The 20459-nt window shown below is 43.4% G+C and overlaps 1 protein-coding gene across 1 annotated transcript in view; it reads right to left on the bottom strand.

Annotated features, from left to right (window-relative positions):
* LOC112236232 (cysteinyl leukotriene receptor 1) overlaps positions 1-19523 on the bottom strand; it is a 34956-nt gene extending 15433 nt beyond the window's left edge. The window contains exons 1-2 of the mRNA XM_042326199.1: positions 19325-19523; positions 3750-3832 (exon numbers count right to left, since the gene is read on the bottom strand). Of these exons, the coding sequence (XP_042182133.1) occupies positions 3750-3830 (81 nt within the window). The 5' untranslated portion in view covers positions 3831-3832; positions 19325-19523. The remainder of the gene's footprint in view (positions 1-3749; positions 3833-19324) is intronic.
* Positions 19524-20459: the final 936 nt, after the last annotated feature.

Here is a 20459-nt window from a genome sequence, read left to right as displayed (position 1 = left end):
TTTTGTGAATATATGGATAAAAACTGCCGACCCTGATGTACAGTATTAATGCTTTCTGAAACCTGGATTAAAAAATCTATTACTGACAAAAATATTGGCATAAATGGTTACAATGTGTTTCGTACAGATCGTAAATCTAAGGGTGGTGGTTCTGTATATGTAAATATTGTTGTATCTTGTTGTTATAGAGTATCTGTCTTTGAACATAAACCTTGGCTCATCTTTAAATATTGTTGTATCTTGTTGTTATAGACCTCCATCTGCTACTGTTGGCTCTCTGGATTGTATTTTTAAATTGTTATCACAGAATGTCAATTCTGAGTTTGTCCTGATGGGTGATCTGAATCAGGACTGGTTAACATCTAGCGCTGATCAACTTAAATTCTGTGCAATACCTATAATCTCACTCAGATTGTCAACAGTGTAACGAGGTTGAATATAAAATATCCTCTGAAATCCTCTTGATTGATTTGATCTTAACCAATACTGTCACACCCTGACCATAGTTTGCTTTGTATGTTTCTATGTTTTGTTTGGTCAGGGTGTGATCTGAGTGGGCATTCTATGTTATATGTCTAGTTTGTCTATTTCTATGTTTGGCCTGATATGGTTCTCAATCAGAGGCAGGTGTTAGTCATTGTCTCTGATTGGGAACCATATTTAGGTAGCCTGGTTTGTGTTGGGTTTTGTGGGTGGTTGTCTCCTGTGTCAGTGTTTGTACCACACGGGACTGTTTCGGGTTTTCACGTTTCTTGTTTTTGTAGTTTATTCATGTATGGTTTCATTATTAAAGAACCATGAATTATAACCACCCTGCATTTTGGTCCGCCTTTCCTTCCCAGGAAGAATCCCGTGACAAATACTCCCCATCATTTTAATGCTTCTGGTATTTTTGCAAATTACATAAGTGATCAATTCCTAAGAAATCTCCACGTGTCATTATGAAAAGAAACTGGAAGCAGTTTGATATTCCAGGTTGTTTACATGATGTATCAAGCATTGAATGGAATAGAATGGAATTAATCCCTGATGTTGAACTAGCCTTTTCTTATTTCCACAACGCATTCCAGGATGTATGCAATAGGCCCCTTTAAATAAATTCAGGATTAAGGGCAGAGAGAACCCTTGGTTTACTAAGGAACTTACAAAAATCACAAGGTAACAAAATGCTATGTGGGCTAAAGCAAGAGGGACTAGTTTGGCAGATGATTGGATGGCTTTTAAACATCTTCGAAATATGGGTGTGGCTATGATCCGTAAATTGAAAGCAGACCACTACCTGAAATCTATTTCACAAAATGTAAATAATCCATCCAAATTTTGGCAAGTAGTGAAGGGTTTGGAGTGCAAAAAGACACACAGCTTCCCAAACAATTGTTGGTAGACACACAGATTGTACCTGAGAGAACCTCCATTCTGAAAGCCTTGAATACGCATTTCTTAGATGCAGGCAGTTTTTTTGAAAAGGTCAAAGGTATAATTGAGCCCCCTATGAATTTACCTGACACCCCTGTGCACTCCTTCACCAGGTTCTCCTTTTCATCCTTCTCTGTTTCAGAAGTGTGTAAAGCCCTGAAAGAAATTGATAAAAAATAATCCCCTGGTCCTGATGATCTAGACTCCCCCTGATGATTGCATCATTGCTCCCCCTCCCCCATGTATTTTTAACCTCACGCTTGATGTTAAGGAAATCCCCAAGTTATGGAGATCTGCTTTTATACGGCCTCTCCTGAAAGGTGGAGATCCTTCGCTACTTGACAACTATCGACCCATATCAAAATTGTCTGTACTGTCAAAGGTACTGGAGTCCTTAGTTAGTAGGCAGCTAAAGGTCTACTTCTGAGAAAACAGCATCTTAAATGGAATGCAATAAGGTTTTAGGTCTGGTCACAGCACTGTTTCAGCAATATTGAAGGTTTTAAATAACATCCACTGTGCTCTTGATAAGAAGTTACATTGTGTGTCTGTCTTTATTGATTTGTCAAAGGCTTTTGACACCGTGGACCATGCTGTGTTAGTGCAAAAGTGAAAATGTTGTTGAATTACTTGCTCTACATTGTGTACAATTTTATAGGTTATTTATAAACCAATGTGTAATGGTGGATGGTTGTAAATCTGAGTCCATAGAGATGTGCTCAGGTGTTCCACAAGGTTCTATTTTGGGTCCTCTGTTGTTCATTTTGTATATCAACAACATTGGGGATCTAATTGAAACAGCGGATGTTAATTTTTATGCAGATGATACTGTTCTTTATTCAAGTGGTAATAGTTTATCTTTAGCTTTTGAAAATACCCAACGCGCATTTAACATCATACAACAGAATCTGTATGATTTAAAGCTGATTCTAAAACAAATTGCATGGTATTTTCACATGCCAGGCATGTTACAAATCATGTCATTGCCACATTGGCTGGACATACTATAGAGCAAGTTAAAGTGTACAAATATTTGGGTGTGGGGGTTGATGATAAGCTGAGCTTCACTGTGCATGTAGAGAACTTGATAAGGAAGCTCAAGCTGAAAATAGGATTTTATTACCGGCATAAGGCTTGTTTTTCTTTTGAGGCCAGGAAGGTGCTGGTATGATGTACACTACTGTCGGTTTTAGATTTTAGTGATGTTATATATATATATGCAGCCCTCAGCCACTACCCTGAGAGCACTTGATTCAGTGTATCATGCAGCCCTCAGGTTCATTTCAAATCAGAAACGTCTAACACATCATTGTGATTTCTATAGCGCTGTTGGCTGGTCGTCATTGACCTTGCGTTGTCTTAAACACTGGTATACACTGATTTATAAGGCCATATTGGGCCTTATAAAATGCCATTTTATCTCTGTTCTTTTTTAGTCAGGTCAGGAAATAAATATCTATTACGGTCCCATTCTCATTTGCTTCTAACAGTACCAAAAACTAGGACAGGTCATGGTAGAAATAGTTTTAGTTACTTAGCACCGTGGTCCTGGAATTCTCTCCTGAACATTTCAAAATGTGATGATCTAGTTTCGTTGGTGGAGTTTAAACACTTGATCGATGTATATATCATAGAATATTGTATTTGTTTTTAGGCCAGCTGTTTATAGTCAAGACTCTCATGTTTTTAAAGTAAAATGTTTTTGTTGTACTGTATGTGTGTTTATAGTTTTGTTTAATGTTGTGTTAGTGTATGTAAATAGTTTTGCCTGAAACGTTGTTCCCCCGGCTGCTATTGGACCAGGTCTCTCTTGGAAAAGAGATGTTATCTCAATGAGAGAAACCTGTATAAATAAAGGTAAAATAAATCCTAATAAAACCTACGATCAGATACCTTTTCCACTCCATGGAGAGTTGAGTTGTAGCAGGGTGTTGCGTTCCCTCCGCCAAGAGGCGTACGTATCAGAGATGTCCAGGACCAGTTTATTACTGGCCACCCATTCCAAAACAGACCAACTCTTTGTTAAGGGTTTCAGTGAGGGTCATCCATTTTCAGATAAGAGGTCTGATTTTTCTCCATGTAATGACTATATGGTAGCTATGTCATTTTGCAGACACTTATGCAAAGCGATGTACAGTCATCCTCATTCCAAATACTGTACAGTTCCATATATATATGTATAGACCCATGGACCAAGGTTACTCTGAACATGCTGCTTATGTTAGATTGATTGGCTAGTGGTATCTCTCATTGCACAGCCATAGAATAGAAGCATATCAATGAGTGGGCATCTGGCCTATGCATGGGGGGCAGATAGGGAGACAGATGGTTACCTGGTTACGAAATTCATCGATAGATGGACAGTTGGTGACGTTGTACCTCAGAGTCACGTTGTCAAACTCCTCTAGATCCATATCTGTAACACAGACAGACAGCATAAAGAGAGAGGAAGACAGACAGTATGAGAAAACATGTTTCTACCGAGTTCAGGTAGGCCTCCGCAGATCATGAAAGAAAGTTTGAGGGGTTTTCAACAAAGACAAGAATCCCATACTAGGGTATAACCAGGAAACCCTTTCAGTTTTCCAGTCATATTCAGTAGTTTTATGTTTGCTTTGACCAAACGGAGCCAGCTGCATACCACCCTGCATACCACTGCTGGCTTGCTTCTGAAGCAGGTTTGGTCCTGGTCAGTCCCTGAATGGGAGACCAGATGCTGCTGGAAGTGGTGTTGGAAGGCCAGTAGGAAGCACTCTTTCCTCTGGTCTAAAGAAATATTCCAATGCTCTAAGGCAATGATTGGGGACACTGCCCTGTGTAGGGGGATGTTAAATGGGTGTTCTGACTCTCTAAGGTCATTAAAGATCCCATGGCACTTATCATTAGAGTAGAGGTAAGAGTAGAGTAGGGGTGTTAACCCTGGTGTCCTGGTTAAATTCCCAATCTGGCCCTCAAACCATCACGGTCACCTAATAATCCCCAGTTTACATTTGGCTCATTCATCCCCCTCCTCTCCCATGTAACTATTCCCCAGGTTGTTGCTGTAAATGAGAATGTGTTCTCAGTCAATTTACCTGGTAAAATAACATAAATGTGATATTTAAAAGCTCTGGTGATTTTGAAGTAGATACACAAGACCAAAAGTATGTGGAAACCTGCTCATCAAATATCTCATTCCAAAATCATTAATATGGAGTTGGTCCCCACCTTTGCTGCTATAACAGCCCCCACTGTCCTGGGAAGGCTTTCCACTAGTTGTCGGAACGTTGCTGCAGGCTCTTGCTTCCATTCAGCGACAAGAGCATTAGTGAGGTCGGGCACTGATAAGGCCTGGTTCACAGACAGCGTTCCAATTCATCCAAAAGGTATTTGATGGGGTTGAGGTCAGGGCTCTGTGCAGACCAGTCAAGGTCTTCCACACTGATCTCGACAAACTGTTTCTGTATGGACCTCGCTTCGTGCACAGGGGCATTGTCATGCTGAAACAGGAAAGGGCCTAATCCGAACTGTTGCCACAAAGTTGGAAGTGTAACAGTATAACTTTAAACTGTCCCCTCGCCCATATCCGGGCTCAAACCAGGGACCCTCTGCACACATCAACAACAGTCACCCACTTGCAGAGCAAGGGGAACTACTACTTCAAGGTCTCAGAGCAAGTGACGTCACCGATTGAAATGCTATTTAGCGCACCACCGCTAACTAAGCTAGCCGTTTCACATCCGTTACAGAAGCATAGAATTGTTTACAATGTAATTGTACGCTTTAGTGTTAATATTTCCCTTCACTTGAACTAAGGGGCCCAAAACCATGAAAAACAGCCCCATCAAACATTACAGTTGGCACTATGCATTGGGGCAGGTAGCGTTCCCCTGGCATCTGCAAAACCCAGATTTGTCCATCAGACTGCCAGATGGTGAAGCGTTATTCATCATACCAGAGAATGTGTTTCCACAGCTCCAGAGTCCAATGGCGTAAGCTTTACACCACTCCAGACGACGCTTGGCATTGTGTCAGTTCCGAGGAGAAGAGAACAGCTATTGAGTCAGGACTGTTCTGTTCTGACAGTAACATCTATTGAGTCAGTACTGTTCTGTTCTGACAGTAACATCTATTGGGTCAGTACTGTTCTGTTCTAACAGTAACATCTATTGGGTCAGTACTGTTCTGACAGTAACATCTATTGAGTGAGGTCTGTTCTGTTCTGACAGTAACATCTATCGGGTCAGTACTGTTCTGTTCTGACAGTAACATCTATTGAGTCAGGTCTGTTCTGTTCTGACAGTAACATCTATTGAGTCAGTACTGTTCTGTTCTGACAGTAACATCTATTGAGTCAGGTCTGTTCTGTTCTGACAGTAACATCTATTGGGTCAGTACTGTTCTGTTCTGACAGTAACATCTACTGGGTCAGGTCTGTTCTGTTCTGACAGTAACATCTATTGAGTCAGGTCTGTTATGTTCTGTTCTGACAGTAACATCTATTGGGTCAGTACTGTTCTGTTCTGACAATAACATCTATTGAGTCAGGTCTGTTCTGTTCTGACAGTAACATCTATTGAGTCTGGTCTGTTCTGTTCTGTTCTGACAGTAACATCTATTGGGTCAGTACTGTTCTGTTCTGACAGTAACATCTATTGAGTCAGGTCTGTTCTGTTCTGACAGTAACATCTATTGAGTCAGGTCTGTTCTGTTCTGACAGTAACATCTATTGGGTCAGTACTGTTCTGTTCTGACAGTAACATCTATTGAGTCAGTACTGTTCTGTTCTGACAGTAACATCTATTGAGTCAGGTCTGTTCTGTTCTGACAGTAACATCTATTGAGTCAGTACTGTTCTGTTCTGACAGTAACATCTATTGAGTCAGTACTGTTCTGTTCTGACAGTAACATCTATTGGGTCAGTACTGTTCTGTTCTGACAGTAACATCTATTGAGTCAGTACTGTTCTGTTCTGACAGTAACATCTATTGAGTCAGGTCTGTTCTGACAGTAACATCTATTGAGTCTGTTCTGTTCTGTTCTGACAGTAACATCTATTGAGTCAGGTCTGTTCTGTTCTGACAGTAACATCTATTGAGTCAGGTCTGTTCTGTTCTGACAGTAACATCTATTGGGTCAGGTCTGTTCTGTTCTGTTCTGACAGTAACATCTACTGGGTCTGTTCTGTTCTGTTCTGACAGTAACATCTATTGAGTCAGGTCTGTTCTGTTCTGACAGTAACATCTATTGAGTCAGGTCTGTTCTGTTCTGTTCTGACAGTAACAGTTGTTGCGGCATGGAAATAGTAAAAAATAATAAGCTCCTTATGGAAAAATCAAGACACTTCTTGATTACTGCCATAGAAATGGGACAATCCTGTACAATTCTGGAACAGTAATGGTATTGGGGAAACCCAAACATTTTCATCTAGACTTTCACATAATCAAAGATAGAGCTCAGCAGGATATGCTCTCTATTGAGAAAGATACACACATCCCTAGCATATCAGACCAGACCTCTTCATTATACAACCCCAAAGATGAGTCAACCTCCCAGCACAGAGCACTACTACCTCATTGAAATGAAGGATACATTCACCCAGCTGGAGGTAAGGCAGGTGGAGCTGGACCAGCAGGTGAACACACTCCAGTCAGCACCAAAACAATTAGTCCAGCTAAACATCATCCTTTCAACCAGACCTGGAGAGCTGGAGCTGGAGAGAGACATGTCTGCACTCTGGACAGAGCACTAGAGGAGTAGGTGAAAATGCTTGAGGAGAAGGTTAGAACAGTGACGTATGACAGAACAACCCATTAGAGAGCTGGCCACCCCCGCAGAGAAGCCAGCAGAACAGCCCAATCTAAACCCTGACCATAGCCTCCACATCACAGCAGGACAGACAAATGAAGAACCCCAAGCCCAGGGGATCCCACTCACCCCTAAGTACCCCCCATCAGCCACATAATAAAACACACAAATGACCCAGATGGAAACTGGGCTCTCAGGTAGTCCCATCCGCCAAACTACCAAGTGTGAAACAGGGAAGGGACTCAGGGGTATGCTAATTTGGTATAGAGCAGACCTAACTCACTCTATGAAATTAGTCAAAACAGGAGCATTTTACATTTGGCTAGAAAATTAAAAGGCGATGATCTCAAAAGAGAAAAATGTCCTCCTCTGTACTACCTATATCCCACCACTAGAATCCCCATACTTTAAAGAAGACAGCTTCTCCATCCTGGAGGGGGAAATCAATCATTTCCAGGCCCAGGGACATGCACTTGTCTGTGGTGATTGAAATGCCAGAACTGGACAAGAACCCGACACCCTCAGCACACAGTGGAACAAACATCTACATGGAGGTGACATCATTCCCTCCCCATATGTCCCCTAGATACAAAAATGGGTCACAACTCCTGCTTCTGAGACTCGTACTATCCACCTCTTGCATCTTAGCCTGAGTCCTGATAACAGGACAAAATACAAACCCAACTCCAAAATAACTGTGGTGTTGATGGTATCTTCAATGAAATGATTAAATATACAAACCACAACTTGCAATTGGCTATAATTTAACTCTTTAATTTTAACTTTAGCTCTGGCATGTTCCCAAATGTTTGGAACCAAGGACTGATCACCCAACTCCACAAAAGTGGAGACAAATTTGACAGCAATAACTACTGTGGGATATGCATCAACAGCAACCTTGGGAAAATCCTCTGCTTTATAATTAACAGCAGACTTGTACATTTCCTCATGAAAATAATGTATTGAGCAAATGTCAATTGAGCTTTTTACCAAATTACCGTATGACAGCCCACATATTCACCCTGCACACCCTAACTGACAAACAAACAAAACAAAGGCGAATTCTTCTCATGCTTTGTTGATTTCAAAAATATTTTGACTCAATTTGTCATAAGGGTCTGTAATATATATTGATGGAAAGTGTTGTTGGGGGACAAACATACAACATAAAATGAATGTACACAAACAAGTGTGTGGTTATATTTGGCAAAAACACAACAAAGCTATCACCTACAGAGAGATGAACCTGGAGAAGAGGCCCTAAGCAAGCTGGTCCTGGGGCTCTGTTCACAAACACAAACAGACCACACAGAGCCCTAGGACAGCAACACAATTAGACCCAACCAAATCATGAGAAAACAAAAAGATAATTACTTGACATATTGGATAGAATCAACAAAAAAAACTGAGCAAACTAGAATGCTATTTGTTAAACACCTGACCTGACAGAAATCCTGCTAGTAGCTATGTTAATCACCTGACCTCACAGACATCCTGCTAGTAGCTATGTTAAACACCTGACAGATATCCTGCTAGTAGCTATGTTTAAACACCTGACCTGACAGACATCCTGCTAGTAGCTATGTTAAACACCTGACAGACATCCTGCTAGTAGCTATGTTAAACACCTGACAGACATCCTGCTAGTATCTATGTTAAACACCTGACAGACATCCTGCTAGTAGCTATGTTAAACACCTGACACCTCACTTTTCATTTTGTTTCACCTCTGAGATTACAGTTTTTCAGTAAACAGCTGGGAAATATAAGACATAGACAAACATCCTGCTCAGGTACAAGGAAGTGTGTGTGTGCGTGTGTGCGTGTGTGTGCGTGTGCGTGTGTGTGTTTGTCCAGGCCCCAGTTAGAATAGAGAGCTCATTCTCTTTATAGTAGACTAGTGTTTTCCAGGGTGCCATTTGGGACACACCTTAAGATGTGTGTAGGCAGAGGACATGTACAATAAATCTAGATAGATGTTGTCATTCATGATCATCTGTCCACTAAATAAACTATACAAGTAATTCAAACAATATAAACTACATTTAAACAATATAAACTATACACCTCCTGGTGGTTCAACTACAATGTTAGCTATAGGCCAGAACACTGGTCATCCTGGTAGTTTAACTACAATATTATCTGGAGGCCAGAACACTGGTCCTCCTGGTAGTTTAACTACAATGTTAGCTGTAGTCCAGAACACTGGTCCTCCTGGTGGTTTAACTACAATGTTAGCTGTAGTCCAGGAACACTGGTCCTCCTGGTAGTTTAACTACAATGTTAGCTGTAGTCCAGAACACTGGTCCTCCTGGTAGTTTAACTACAATGTTAGCTGTAGTCCAGAACACTGGTCCTCCTGGTAGTTTAACTACAATGTTAGCTGTCGTCCAGAACACTGGTCCTCCTGGTAGTTCAACTACAATTGATCGTTTGGCCCCATTTAATTTGTGCCCTGGTTCCCTGTAACGTTGCCCCAAGGGGTATAGCTCGACCTCTTGATGAAGAATATGTCTGAGGTCCATCGGTACCTTGTGGGCTTTGTGAAGGCTCTTACAATACATATGACTTCCAGACGTGTCTGCTTGTCCCCTAACATCTTACTAGAAAAGCTGAAACTTTTTCTTAACAAATAACAAAAAGAAAACCAGGCCCGTCGTGGACACCGACGTCTTGCTCCCAGACAAATTAAACAACTTCTTTGCACGCTTTGAAGGACAATACAGTGCCACCGACATGGCCCGCGACCAAAGACTGTGGGCTCTCCTTCTCCATGGCCGACGTGAGTAAAACAATTAAACGCGTTAACCCTCTGAAGGCTGCCGGGCCAGACGGCATCCCTAACCGCGTCCTCAGAGCATGCGCAGACCAGCTGGCTGGTGTGTTTACGGACATTTTCAATCAATCCCTATCCCGGTCTGTTGTCCCCACATTGTTCCTGTTCCCAGAAAGTCATTTAGTTCAGTTACATTTGCTATCGCCCCATAGCACTCACTTCTGTCATCATGAAGTGCTTTGAGAGACCAGTCAAGGATCATATCACCTCCACCCTACCTGATACCTCGACCCACTCCAATTTGATTACCGCCCCAATAGGTCCACAGACGATGCAATCGGCTGCACACTGCCCTATCCCATCTGGACAAGAGGAATACCTATGTAAGAATGCTGTTCATTGACTACAGCTCAGTATTTAAAACCATAGTATCCTCCAAACTCATCAAGCTTGAGTCCCTGGGTCTTAACCCTGCCCTGTGCAACTGGGTCCTGGACTTTTCGACGGACCACTCCCAGGTGGTGAAGGTAGGAAACAACATCTCCACCCCACTGATCCTCAACACTGGGGCCTCACAAGGGTGCGTTCTCAGCCATCTCCTGTACTCCCTGTTCACCCATGACTGCGTGGCCATGCACGCCTCCAACTCAAATCATCAAGTTTGCAGATTACACTACAGTGATAGGCTTGATTACCAACAACGAGACAGGAGGAGGTGAGGGTCAGGAAAATAACCTCTTACCCAATGTCAACTAAATAAAGGAGATGATTGTGGACTTCAGGAAACAGCAGAGGGTCCACCCCTCCTATACACATTGGCGGGACAGTAGTGGAGAAGGTGTAAAGTTTTAAGTTCCTTGGCGTACACATCACGGACAAACTGAAATGGTCCACCCACACAGACATCGTGGTGAAGAAGGTGCAACAGCGCCTCTTCAACCTTAGGAGGCTGAAGAAATTTGGCCTGTCACCTAAAACCCTCAAACTTTTACAGATGCACAATCGAGAGCATCCTGCCTGTCAAGTAAATATAAATAAATTATTCAGGAGACAGGCGCAGGAATGCGTAATAGGAGTTTTTATTTTACCAAATTACAGAGTGCCGAGTAAAGGCACAGGGACAAAGAGCAAACAAACACCTATACAAAACACAGGGTTGAGACCCAAACAGAAGAGCTAGGAGTACCTCAAATAAATAACATAATCGCACAATGATTATCACACGGGACGAGACCTGTAATCATCTGCGCAATCCACAATGGCACTAAAGCCAAAACACACAGTACAGGTACTCACAAGACCAACGGACATAGTAACAATAATAGACAGGACAATGGTAAACCAAGGACACACTTATACAATCACTCGGAATGTGCGTAATGAAAGTTCCAGAGAGATCTGTCGGCTGACACTGTCGGCTGTAACACCGCCTGGGAAGGCAACTGCACCGCCCTCAACCGCAAGGCTCTCCGGAGGATAGTGTGGTCTGCACAACGCATCACCGGAGGGGGCAAACTACCTGCTCTCCAGGACACCTACACCACCCGATGTCACAGGAAGGACAAAAAGATCATCAAGGACAAGCCACTGCCTGTTCACCCCGTTATTATCCAGAATGCGAGGTCAGTACAGGTGCATCAAAGTAGGGACCAAGAGACTGAAAAACAGCTTCTATCTCAAGGCCATCAGACTGTTAAACAGTCATCACTAACACAGAGAGGCTGCTGTCTACATAGAGATTCATATCACTGGCCACTTTAATAATGGATTTAATAAAGGTATCACTAGCCACTTTAAATAATGCCACTTTAATAACGTTTGCATACCTTACATTACTCATCTCATATGTATATACTGTATTCTATACCATCTAATGCATCTTGCCTATGCCGCACAGCCATCACTCATCCATATATTTTTATGTTCTTATTCTTATTCCATACCCTTACATTGTGTGTATAATTTGTTAGATTACTTGTTAGATATTACTGCACTGTCAGAACTAGAAGCACAAGCATTTTGCTACACTCGCATTAACATCTGCTGTGTATGTGACAAATAAAATTTGATTTGATTTGGTGTATAGACATAATGACATTTTAAATGTCTTTAATTCTTTGGAACTTCTGTGTGTGTAATGTTTACTGTTAATTTTAATTGTTTATTTCACCTTTGTTTATTATCTATTTCACTTGTTAACATGTTTCCCATTCCAATAAAGCCCTTGAATTGAATTAAATTGAGTGAGAGAGAGCAAGAGAGAAAGACATCCATCAGGATAAGTGAGGCTAAGAGAGAGAGTTCCAGCGTGAGAGGTCCAGGTGGATTTTTAAATTTTATTTCACCAGGTAGGCTAGTTGAGAACAAGTTCTCATTTACAACTGCGACCTGGCCAAGATAAAGAAGATAGTAGTGTGAACAGACAACAGAGTTACACATGGAGTAAACAATAAACAAGTCAATAACACAGTAGAAAAGAAAAAAGAGTCTATATACATTGTGTGCAAAAGGCATGAGGAGGTTGGCGGATAATTATATAATTACTGGTGTGCAAAGATACTGGTGTGCAAAAGAGCAGAAAAGTAAATAAATATAAACAGTATGAGGATGAGGTAGGTCAATTGGGGGTGGGCTATTTACTGATGGACTATGTACAGCTGCAGCGATCGGTTAGCTGCTCAGATAGCAGATGTTTAAAGTTGGTGAGGGAGATAAGTCTCCAACTTCAGCGATTTTTGCAATTCGTTCCAGTCACAGGCAGCAGAGAACTGGAATGAAAGGCGGCCAAATGAGGTGTTGGCTTTAGGGATTATCAGTGAGATACACCTGCTGGAGCGCGTGCTACGGGTGGGTGTTGCCATCGTGACCAGTGAACTGAGATAAGGCAGCGCTTTACCTAGCATGGACATGTAGATGACCTGGAGCCAGTGGGTCTGGCGACGAATATGTAGCGAGGGCCAGCCGACTAGAGCACACAGGTCGTAGTGGTGGGTGGTATAAGGTGCTTTAGTAACAAAACGGATGGCACTGTGATAAACTGCATCTAGTTTGCTGAGTAGAGTATTGGAAGCTATTTTGTAGATGACATCGCCGAAGTCGAGGATCGGTAGGATGGTCAGTTTTACTAGGGTAAGTTTGGCGCCGTGAGTGAAGGAGGCTTTGTTGCGGAATAGAAAGCCGACTCTAGATTTGATTTTAGATTGGAGATGTTTGATATGAGTCTGGAAGGAGAGTTTACAGTCTAGCCAGACACCTAGGTACTTATAGATGTCCACATATTCTAGGTCGGAACCATCCAGGGTGGTGATGCTAGTCGGGAATGCTGGTGCAGGCAGCGAATGGTTGAAAAGCATGCATTTGGTTTTACTAGCGTTTAAGAGCAGTTGGAGAACACGGGGTGTTAAGCATATCCCAGTTTAGGTTACCTAACAGAACAAACTCTGAAGCTAGATGGGGGAGAGAGAGAGAGAGAGACGTGATTTTCTAGTCCAGTGAGGTCAGATGGTATCACGTGAATGGCCACTTTATTATTATTTTATTTTATTTCACCTTTATTTAACCAGGTAGGCCAGTTGAGAACAGGTTCTCATTTGCAACTGCGACCTGGCTAAGATAAAGCAAAGCAGTGCGACAAAAACAACAACACAGAGTTACACATTGGATAAACAAATGTACAATCAATAACACAATAGAAAAATCGATGTACAGCAAAGGCAGTAAGATTAAGATTTATGACACTTTCTCTTGGTTTGACAATGTCAACATGATCACCATGCCAATAAAGTCCTTTGAATTGTTTTATTTTATTTAACTAGGCAAGTCAGTTAAGAATAAATTCTTATTTACAATGACGCCCTAGGAACAGTGGGTTAACTGCCTTGTTCAGGGGCAGAACGACAGATTTTTACCTTGTCAGCTCTGGGGATTCGATCCAGCAACCTTCTGGTTACTGGCCCAACACTCTACCCACTGTAGTGTTATAGTAAATCATTTTGTGGTGTTGTTCTGCACTCTAGTTATGAATTTGTCTCCCTCTGCCATATGGATGCATTGTATGATAAACCTGACCCCATACTGGATGCATTGTATGATAAACCTGACCCCAGACTGACCCCATACTGGATGCATTGTATGATAAACCTGACCCCAGACTGACCCCAGACTGGATGCATTGTATGATAAACCTGACCCCAGACTGACCCCAGACTGGATGCATTGTATGATAAATCTGACCCCAGACTGACCCCATACTGGATGCATTGTATGATAAACCTGACCCCAGACTGGATGCATTGTATGATAAATCTGACCCCAGACTGACCCCATACTGGATGCATTGTATGATAAACCTGACCACAGACTGACCCCAGACTGGATGCATTGTATGATAAATCTGACCCCAGACTGACCCCAGACTGGATGCATTGTATGATAAACCTGACCCCAGACTGACCCCCAGACTGGATGCATTGTATGATAAATCTGACCCCAGACTGACCCCATACTGGATGCATTGTATGATAAACCTGACCCCAGACTGACCCCATACTGGATGCATTGTATGATAAACCTGACCCCAGACTGACCCCATACTGGATGCATTGTATGATAAACCGAGAGCAACTGGCAGCAAAAGAGCTGAGCACAGAACTCAGATCTACTGCAGCAGGTAACTTTGATTGTAAACTATATCAAACCACATTCAGCGTGCTCACACCTGCTGACAAAACTATGTGGAGATATGGGATCAGAGCAGTGGCAATTTTAGCATGTATATCTTGGTGCGCCCCCAAAAAAAAAAAAATTGGGATGCATGCCAGCAAAGCCTACAAACTGTTGGGACTTTATGTTGGCCCTAACAGCAGAGTCCCAACACCTTACCACTGCTACACCTGGCTATCAGCAGATCCTTGTCTGGCAGCCAAACACTTCATTCAGCCTCATTTACTGCCTTTAAAAAAATAGCTGATATGGCTGACTTGCTTTAACAAATGTGGTTTCTACTGACAATTGAGATGTACAAACTATGGCATAAGGCTATGACAAGCGGATAAGAGGCAATCTGAAATTTCGATTAAGACATTAACTTCTTGAATATAGGGGGCGCTATTTTAATTTTTGGATGAAAAACGTTCCCGTTTTAAACAAGATATTTTGTCACGAAAAGATGCTCGACTATGCATATAATTGACAGCTTTGGAAAGAAAACACTCTGACGTTTCCAAAACTGCAAAGATATTGTCTGTGAGTGCCACAGAACTGATGTTACAGAAAAAACCCAGATAAAAATACAATCAGCAAGTGAAACCCCCTCATGCCAATGACTCCTTATATGGCTGTGAATGGGCCACGAATGAGCTTAGGCTTTCTGTCGCTTCCCCAAGGTGTCGACAGCATTGTGACGTATTTGTAGGCATATCATTGGAAGATTGACCATAAGAGACTACATCTACCAGGTGGTCGCTTGGTGTCCTCCGTCGCAATTATTGCGTAATCTCCAGCTGCAGTATTTTTCCGTTTGCTTCTGATGAGAAGCCAACTGCCACCACTGATAGATTATTGAATAGATATGTGAAAAACACCTTGAGAATTGATTCTAAACAACGTTTGCCATGTTTGTCGATATTATGGAGCTAATTTGGAAAAAAGTTTGGCGTTGTAAGTGACTGCATTTTCCGGTCTTTTTCTTAGCCAAACGTAATGAACAAAACGGAGCTATTTCGTCTACACAAATAATATTTTTGGAAAAAAATGAACATTTGCTATCTAACTAAGAGTCTCGTCATTGAAAACATTCGAAGTTCTTCAAAGGTAAATTATTTTATTTGAATGCTTTTCTTGTTTTTGTGAAAATGTTGCCTGCTGAATGCTAGGCTTAATGCTATGCTAGGCAATCAATACTCTTACACAAATGCTTGTGTAGCTTTGGTTGAAAAGCTAATCTGAGGTGACAGTGTTGTTAACAAAAGGCTAAGCTTGTGTTTGAATATATTTATTTCATTTCATTTGCGATTTTCATGAATAGGAAACGTTGCGTTTTGGTAATGAGCTTGAGGCTATGATTACGCTCCCGGATACGGGATTGCTCGTTGCTAGAGGTTAATGAGCAAGCGAGAACGGACGTAGTCAATATAACTATTTGTTCAGCACTTTTGAAATGTATAGCGACAGAATTCAGAACATGGGCCATTCTTACAGTGTTCTCCCTGTACACCAAGTCAGAACCGTAGGATAAATAAAGGGGGCATATAAGCAGAAGATGAAAGCTCTTACAATATTCAATGATTATATTTCTCTAAAACAGGTTATAGCTACATGTGCACCACCAAGTTAGAACAGTATGCGAAATTAAGAGGGGTAAATAGACTAAATTATTAAGGTGAGGCACATTGAACGCCGTTTAATTTGACACGTCAAATAAGGGCCCCACTGGACTGAGGGCAGCTCCGGACTGAGGGGCAGCTCCGGACTGAGGGGTAGCTCAGGACTGAGGGGTAGCTCTGGACTGAGGGGTAGCTCCTGGCTGGCTGACGGCTCTGGCAGCTCCTGGCTGGCTGACGGCCCTGTTAGCTCCTGGCTGGCTGACGGCCCTGGCAGGTCCTGGCTGGCTGACGGCCCTGGCAGATCCTGGCTGGCTGACGGCGCTGGCAGCTCCTGGCTGGCTGACAGGTCCGCTGACAGGTGGCAGGTCCTGGCTGGCTGACGGCTCTGGCAGCTCCTGGCTGACTGATGTGTCAGGACAGACTGGCGGCTCTGGCGGCTCAGGACAGACTGGCGGCTCTGGCGGCTCAGGACAGACGGGCGGCTCTGGCGGCTCAGGACAGACGGGCGGCTCTGGCGGCTCAGGACAGACGGGCGGCTCAGGACAGACGGGCGGCTCTGGCCAGACGGGCGGCTCAGGCGGCTCAGGACAGATGGGCGGCTCAGGACAGACGGGCGGCTCTGGCGGCTCAGGACAGACGGGCAGCTCTGGCGGCTCATGACAGACGGGCGGCTCTGGTGGCTCAGGACAGACGGGCGGCTCTGGCGGCTCAGGACAGACAGGCGGCTCTGGCGGCTCAGGACAGACGGGCGGCTCTGGCGGCTCAGGACAGACGGGCGGCTCTGGCGGCTCAGGACAGACGGGAGACTCTGGCGGCTCAGGACAGACGGGAGACTGGACAGACGGGTGCACTGTAGGCCTGGTGCGTGGTGCCGGCACTGGTGGTACTGGCCAAGGTCACGCACCTCAGGGCGAGTGCAGGGACGAAGAACAGGGAGAAATGGGCTCTGGCGACGCACAGGAAGCCCGGTACGGGGGCTGCCACTGGAGGGCTGGTGCGTGGAGATGGCACCGGATAGACCGGACCAAGAAGGCGCACTGGAGATCTGGAGCACCAAGCTTACCTGGTTGAATGCTCCCGTAGCCAGGCCAGTGCAGCGTGGTGGAATAGCCCGCACTGGGCTGTGCAGGCAAACCGGGGACACCATGCGTAAGGCTGGTGCCATGTATGCTGGTCCGAGGAGACGCACTGGAGACCAGATGCGCAGAGCCGGCTTCATGGCACCTGGCTCGATGCCCACTCTAGCCCGGCCGATACGAGAAGCTGGAATATACCGCACCGGGCTATGCACACGCACCGGGGACACCGTGCGCTCCACCGCATAACACGTTGCCTGCCCGGTACAACGCCCTCTCTCTCCACGGTAAGCACGGGAGCTGGCGCAGGTCTCCTACCTGACTTCGCCACACTCCCGTGTGCCCTCCCCCAATACATTTTTGGGGCTGCCACTCGGGCTTCCAGCCGCGCCGCCATGCTGCCTCCTCATACCAGCGCCTCTCTGCTTTCGCTGCCTCCAGCTCTGCTTTGGGACGGCGATATTCCCCTGACTGTGCCCAGAGTCCTTTGCCGTCCAGAATCTCCTCCCAAGTCCAGAAGTCCTTTGATTGCTGCTGCTGCCCGTTACCACGTTGTTTGGTCCTTGGTTGGTGGGTTATTCTGTTACGATCGTCGTGTGGAGTGGACCAAAGCGCAGTGTGGTTAGAATACATTCCTCTTTATTGTAGGAAGAACACGAAGAACACTTAAACAAAAACAACAAAACGATAAGACGAGCGTGACCACTATATAAACAATGTGCTAACGTGCAACATAACATAGACAATAACCCACAAAATACCTAAAGAGGATGGCTGCCTAAATATGGTTCCCAATCAGAGACAACGATAAACACCTGCCTCTAATTGAGAACCAATCTAGGCAACCATAGACCTGCACAAACACCTAGATGGAAACTCAATAAATAAAATAAAAAACTAGACAGTACAAACACCCTAGATGAGACAAAAACACACATATCACCCATGTCACTACCTGACCTAACCAAAATAATGAAGAAAACAAAGAATACTAAGGTCAGGGCGTGACAAGCTTACTACACAACATACACTTAGTATTACTTTCTTAGCTACAGTATATATATCTCCCTGGCATATTACATAATTTATGCAGCATCATAAAATACATTTTTGGTGTGGCAGTCCCTTGTGTGAAAATTTTGTCATGAAACTTCGTCATCATGCCGCCCCGAATTGAGAGCTTAGAGAAACTCCGTAGTCCATAACAGTTCAGCATTATATACAGAGGGTAAAAGGATGTTCAACATTGTTCAACATATGACATTAAAATGATAGGTGTCTACACTGCTGTAAAACCACCAATCAGATATCATCATCTGAAATCATCTCAGTTCTGCACCTCAGCAGTCTGTCTGTCTGCCTATCTCTATATATGTCTGCCGGCCTGTCTGTCTGTTCAAGGTCAGACTCACACACCATTAATTTCTAATCTCACACACGCAGCTCAGCCAAACACCTGGGGTGGCAGGTAGCCTAGTGGTTAGAGTGTTGAGCCAGTAACTGAAAGGTTGCTGGATTGAATCCCGAGCTGACCAGGTAAAACAATCTGTTGTTCTGCCCCTGAACAAGGCAGTCCCCTGTAGGCTGTCATTGTAAATAAGAATTTGTTCTTAACTGACTTAGCCTAGTTTAAAAAAATCCAAACCTATTGATTTACTAACACAGTGTGAACCAGTAAGCATTGCTCCCTAGGTGTCGACATATTTATGGCCTTCGACATGTAATCTCTGCTCAGACACTTTACCTAATAAGAAGTTGTTCCAGTTTAAACAGTGACTGAGGGATGGCATTATCAAACAGTAGATGAAGGGTTTCCTATTGAAGTCAGCAGACCACAAGGGAGCCCTGTTCAAGAAGGGCAGCTCAATCAATGGTAAATATGAAGTAACTAATTTAATACCATTCAGTATCCAGAGGTTTGTTCATATATACAGAGAGTTTCTTACCGTAACCTGCAGACTGTTGCCTGACAGATGATAGAACCTGCTGCTCTGCTTCAGCCTCAGAGTACTGTTGTTTTGGGACACACTGATACAATCACACAACTTCTGCTGCACCTCCTAGGTCTCTCTCTCTTCCACTTCCTCTCTCAGACTCTTTCTCTCACACACACTTTCTATCTCTTACTCTCTCTTTACTTTTGTCCCTCTCTTATTCTCTATCGCTCTCATAATATTTATCTTACTCTCCCTCTTTTTCACATACCTTCTCCCTCTCTCTCTCTCCCTCCCTCTCTATGAGTTTGTAGCTTCAACCCCTGCATCACACACACACACACACACACACACACACACACACACACACACACCAACTGATTAATGGACTGCTGAATGTGTCTTTCCCTTGCTTTGTTTGCTCTTTTACAAAATTATGTCTATCTCTGATCAGCTCCCCAGGAAAGGGCTGAATATAGCCCATATTAATATATGTAGCCTTTGAAATAAGGTTCATGAAATCAATATCAAATCAAATCAAATTTTATTTGTCACATACACATGGTTAGCAGATGTTAATGCGAGTGTAGTGAAATGCTTGTGCTTCTAGTTCCGACAATGCAGTAATAACCAACAAGTAATCTAACTAACAATTCCAAAACTGTCTTATACACAGTGTAAGGGGATAAAGAATATGTACATAAGGATATATGGATGAGTGATGGTACAGAGCAGCATAGGCAAGATACAGTAGATGGTATCGAGTACAGTATATACATATGAGATGAGTATGTAAACAAAGTGGCATAGTTAAAGTGGCTAGTGATACATGTATTACATAAGGATGCAGTCGATGATATAGAGTACAGTATATACGTATGCATATGAGATGAATAATGTAGGGTAAGTAACATTATATAAGGTAGCATTGTTTAAAGTGGCTAGTGATATATTTACATCATTTCCCATCAATTCCCATTATTAAAGTGGCTGGAGTTGAGTCAGTGTCAGTGTGTTGGCAGCAGCCACTCAATGTTAGTGGTGGCTGTTTAACAGTCTGATGGCCTTGAGATAGAAGCTGTTTTTCAGTCTCTCGGTCCCAGCTTTGATGCACCTGTACTGACCTCGCCTTCTGGATGACAGCGGG

Source organism: Oncorhynchus tshawytscha, linkage group LG08, assembly GCF_018296145.1.
Source record: "Oncorhynchus tshawytscha isolate Ot180627B linkage group LG08, Otsh_v2.0, whole genome shotgun sequence".
Lineage (NCBI taxonomy): Eukaryota > Metazoa > Chordata > Actinopteri > Salmoniformes > Salmonidae > Oncorhynchus > Oncorhynchus tshawytscha.
This window is presented reverse-complemented; position numbering and strand designations above follow the sequence as displayed.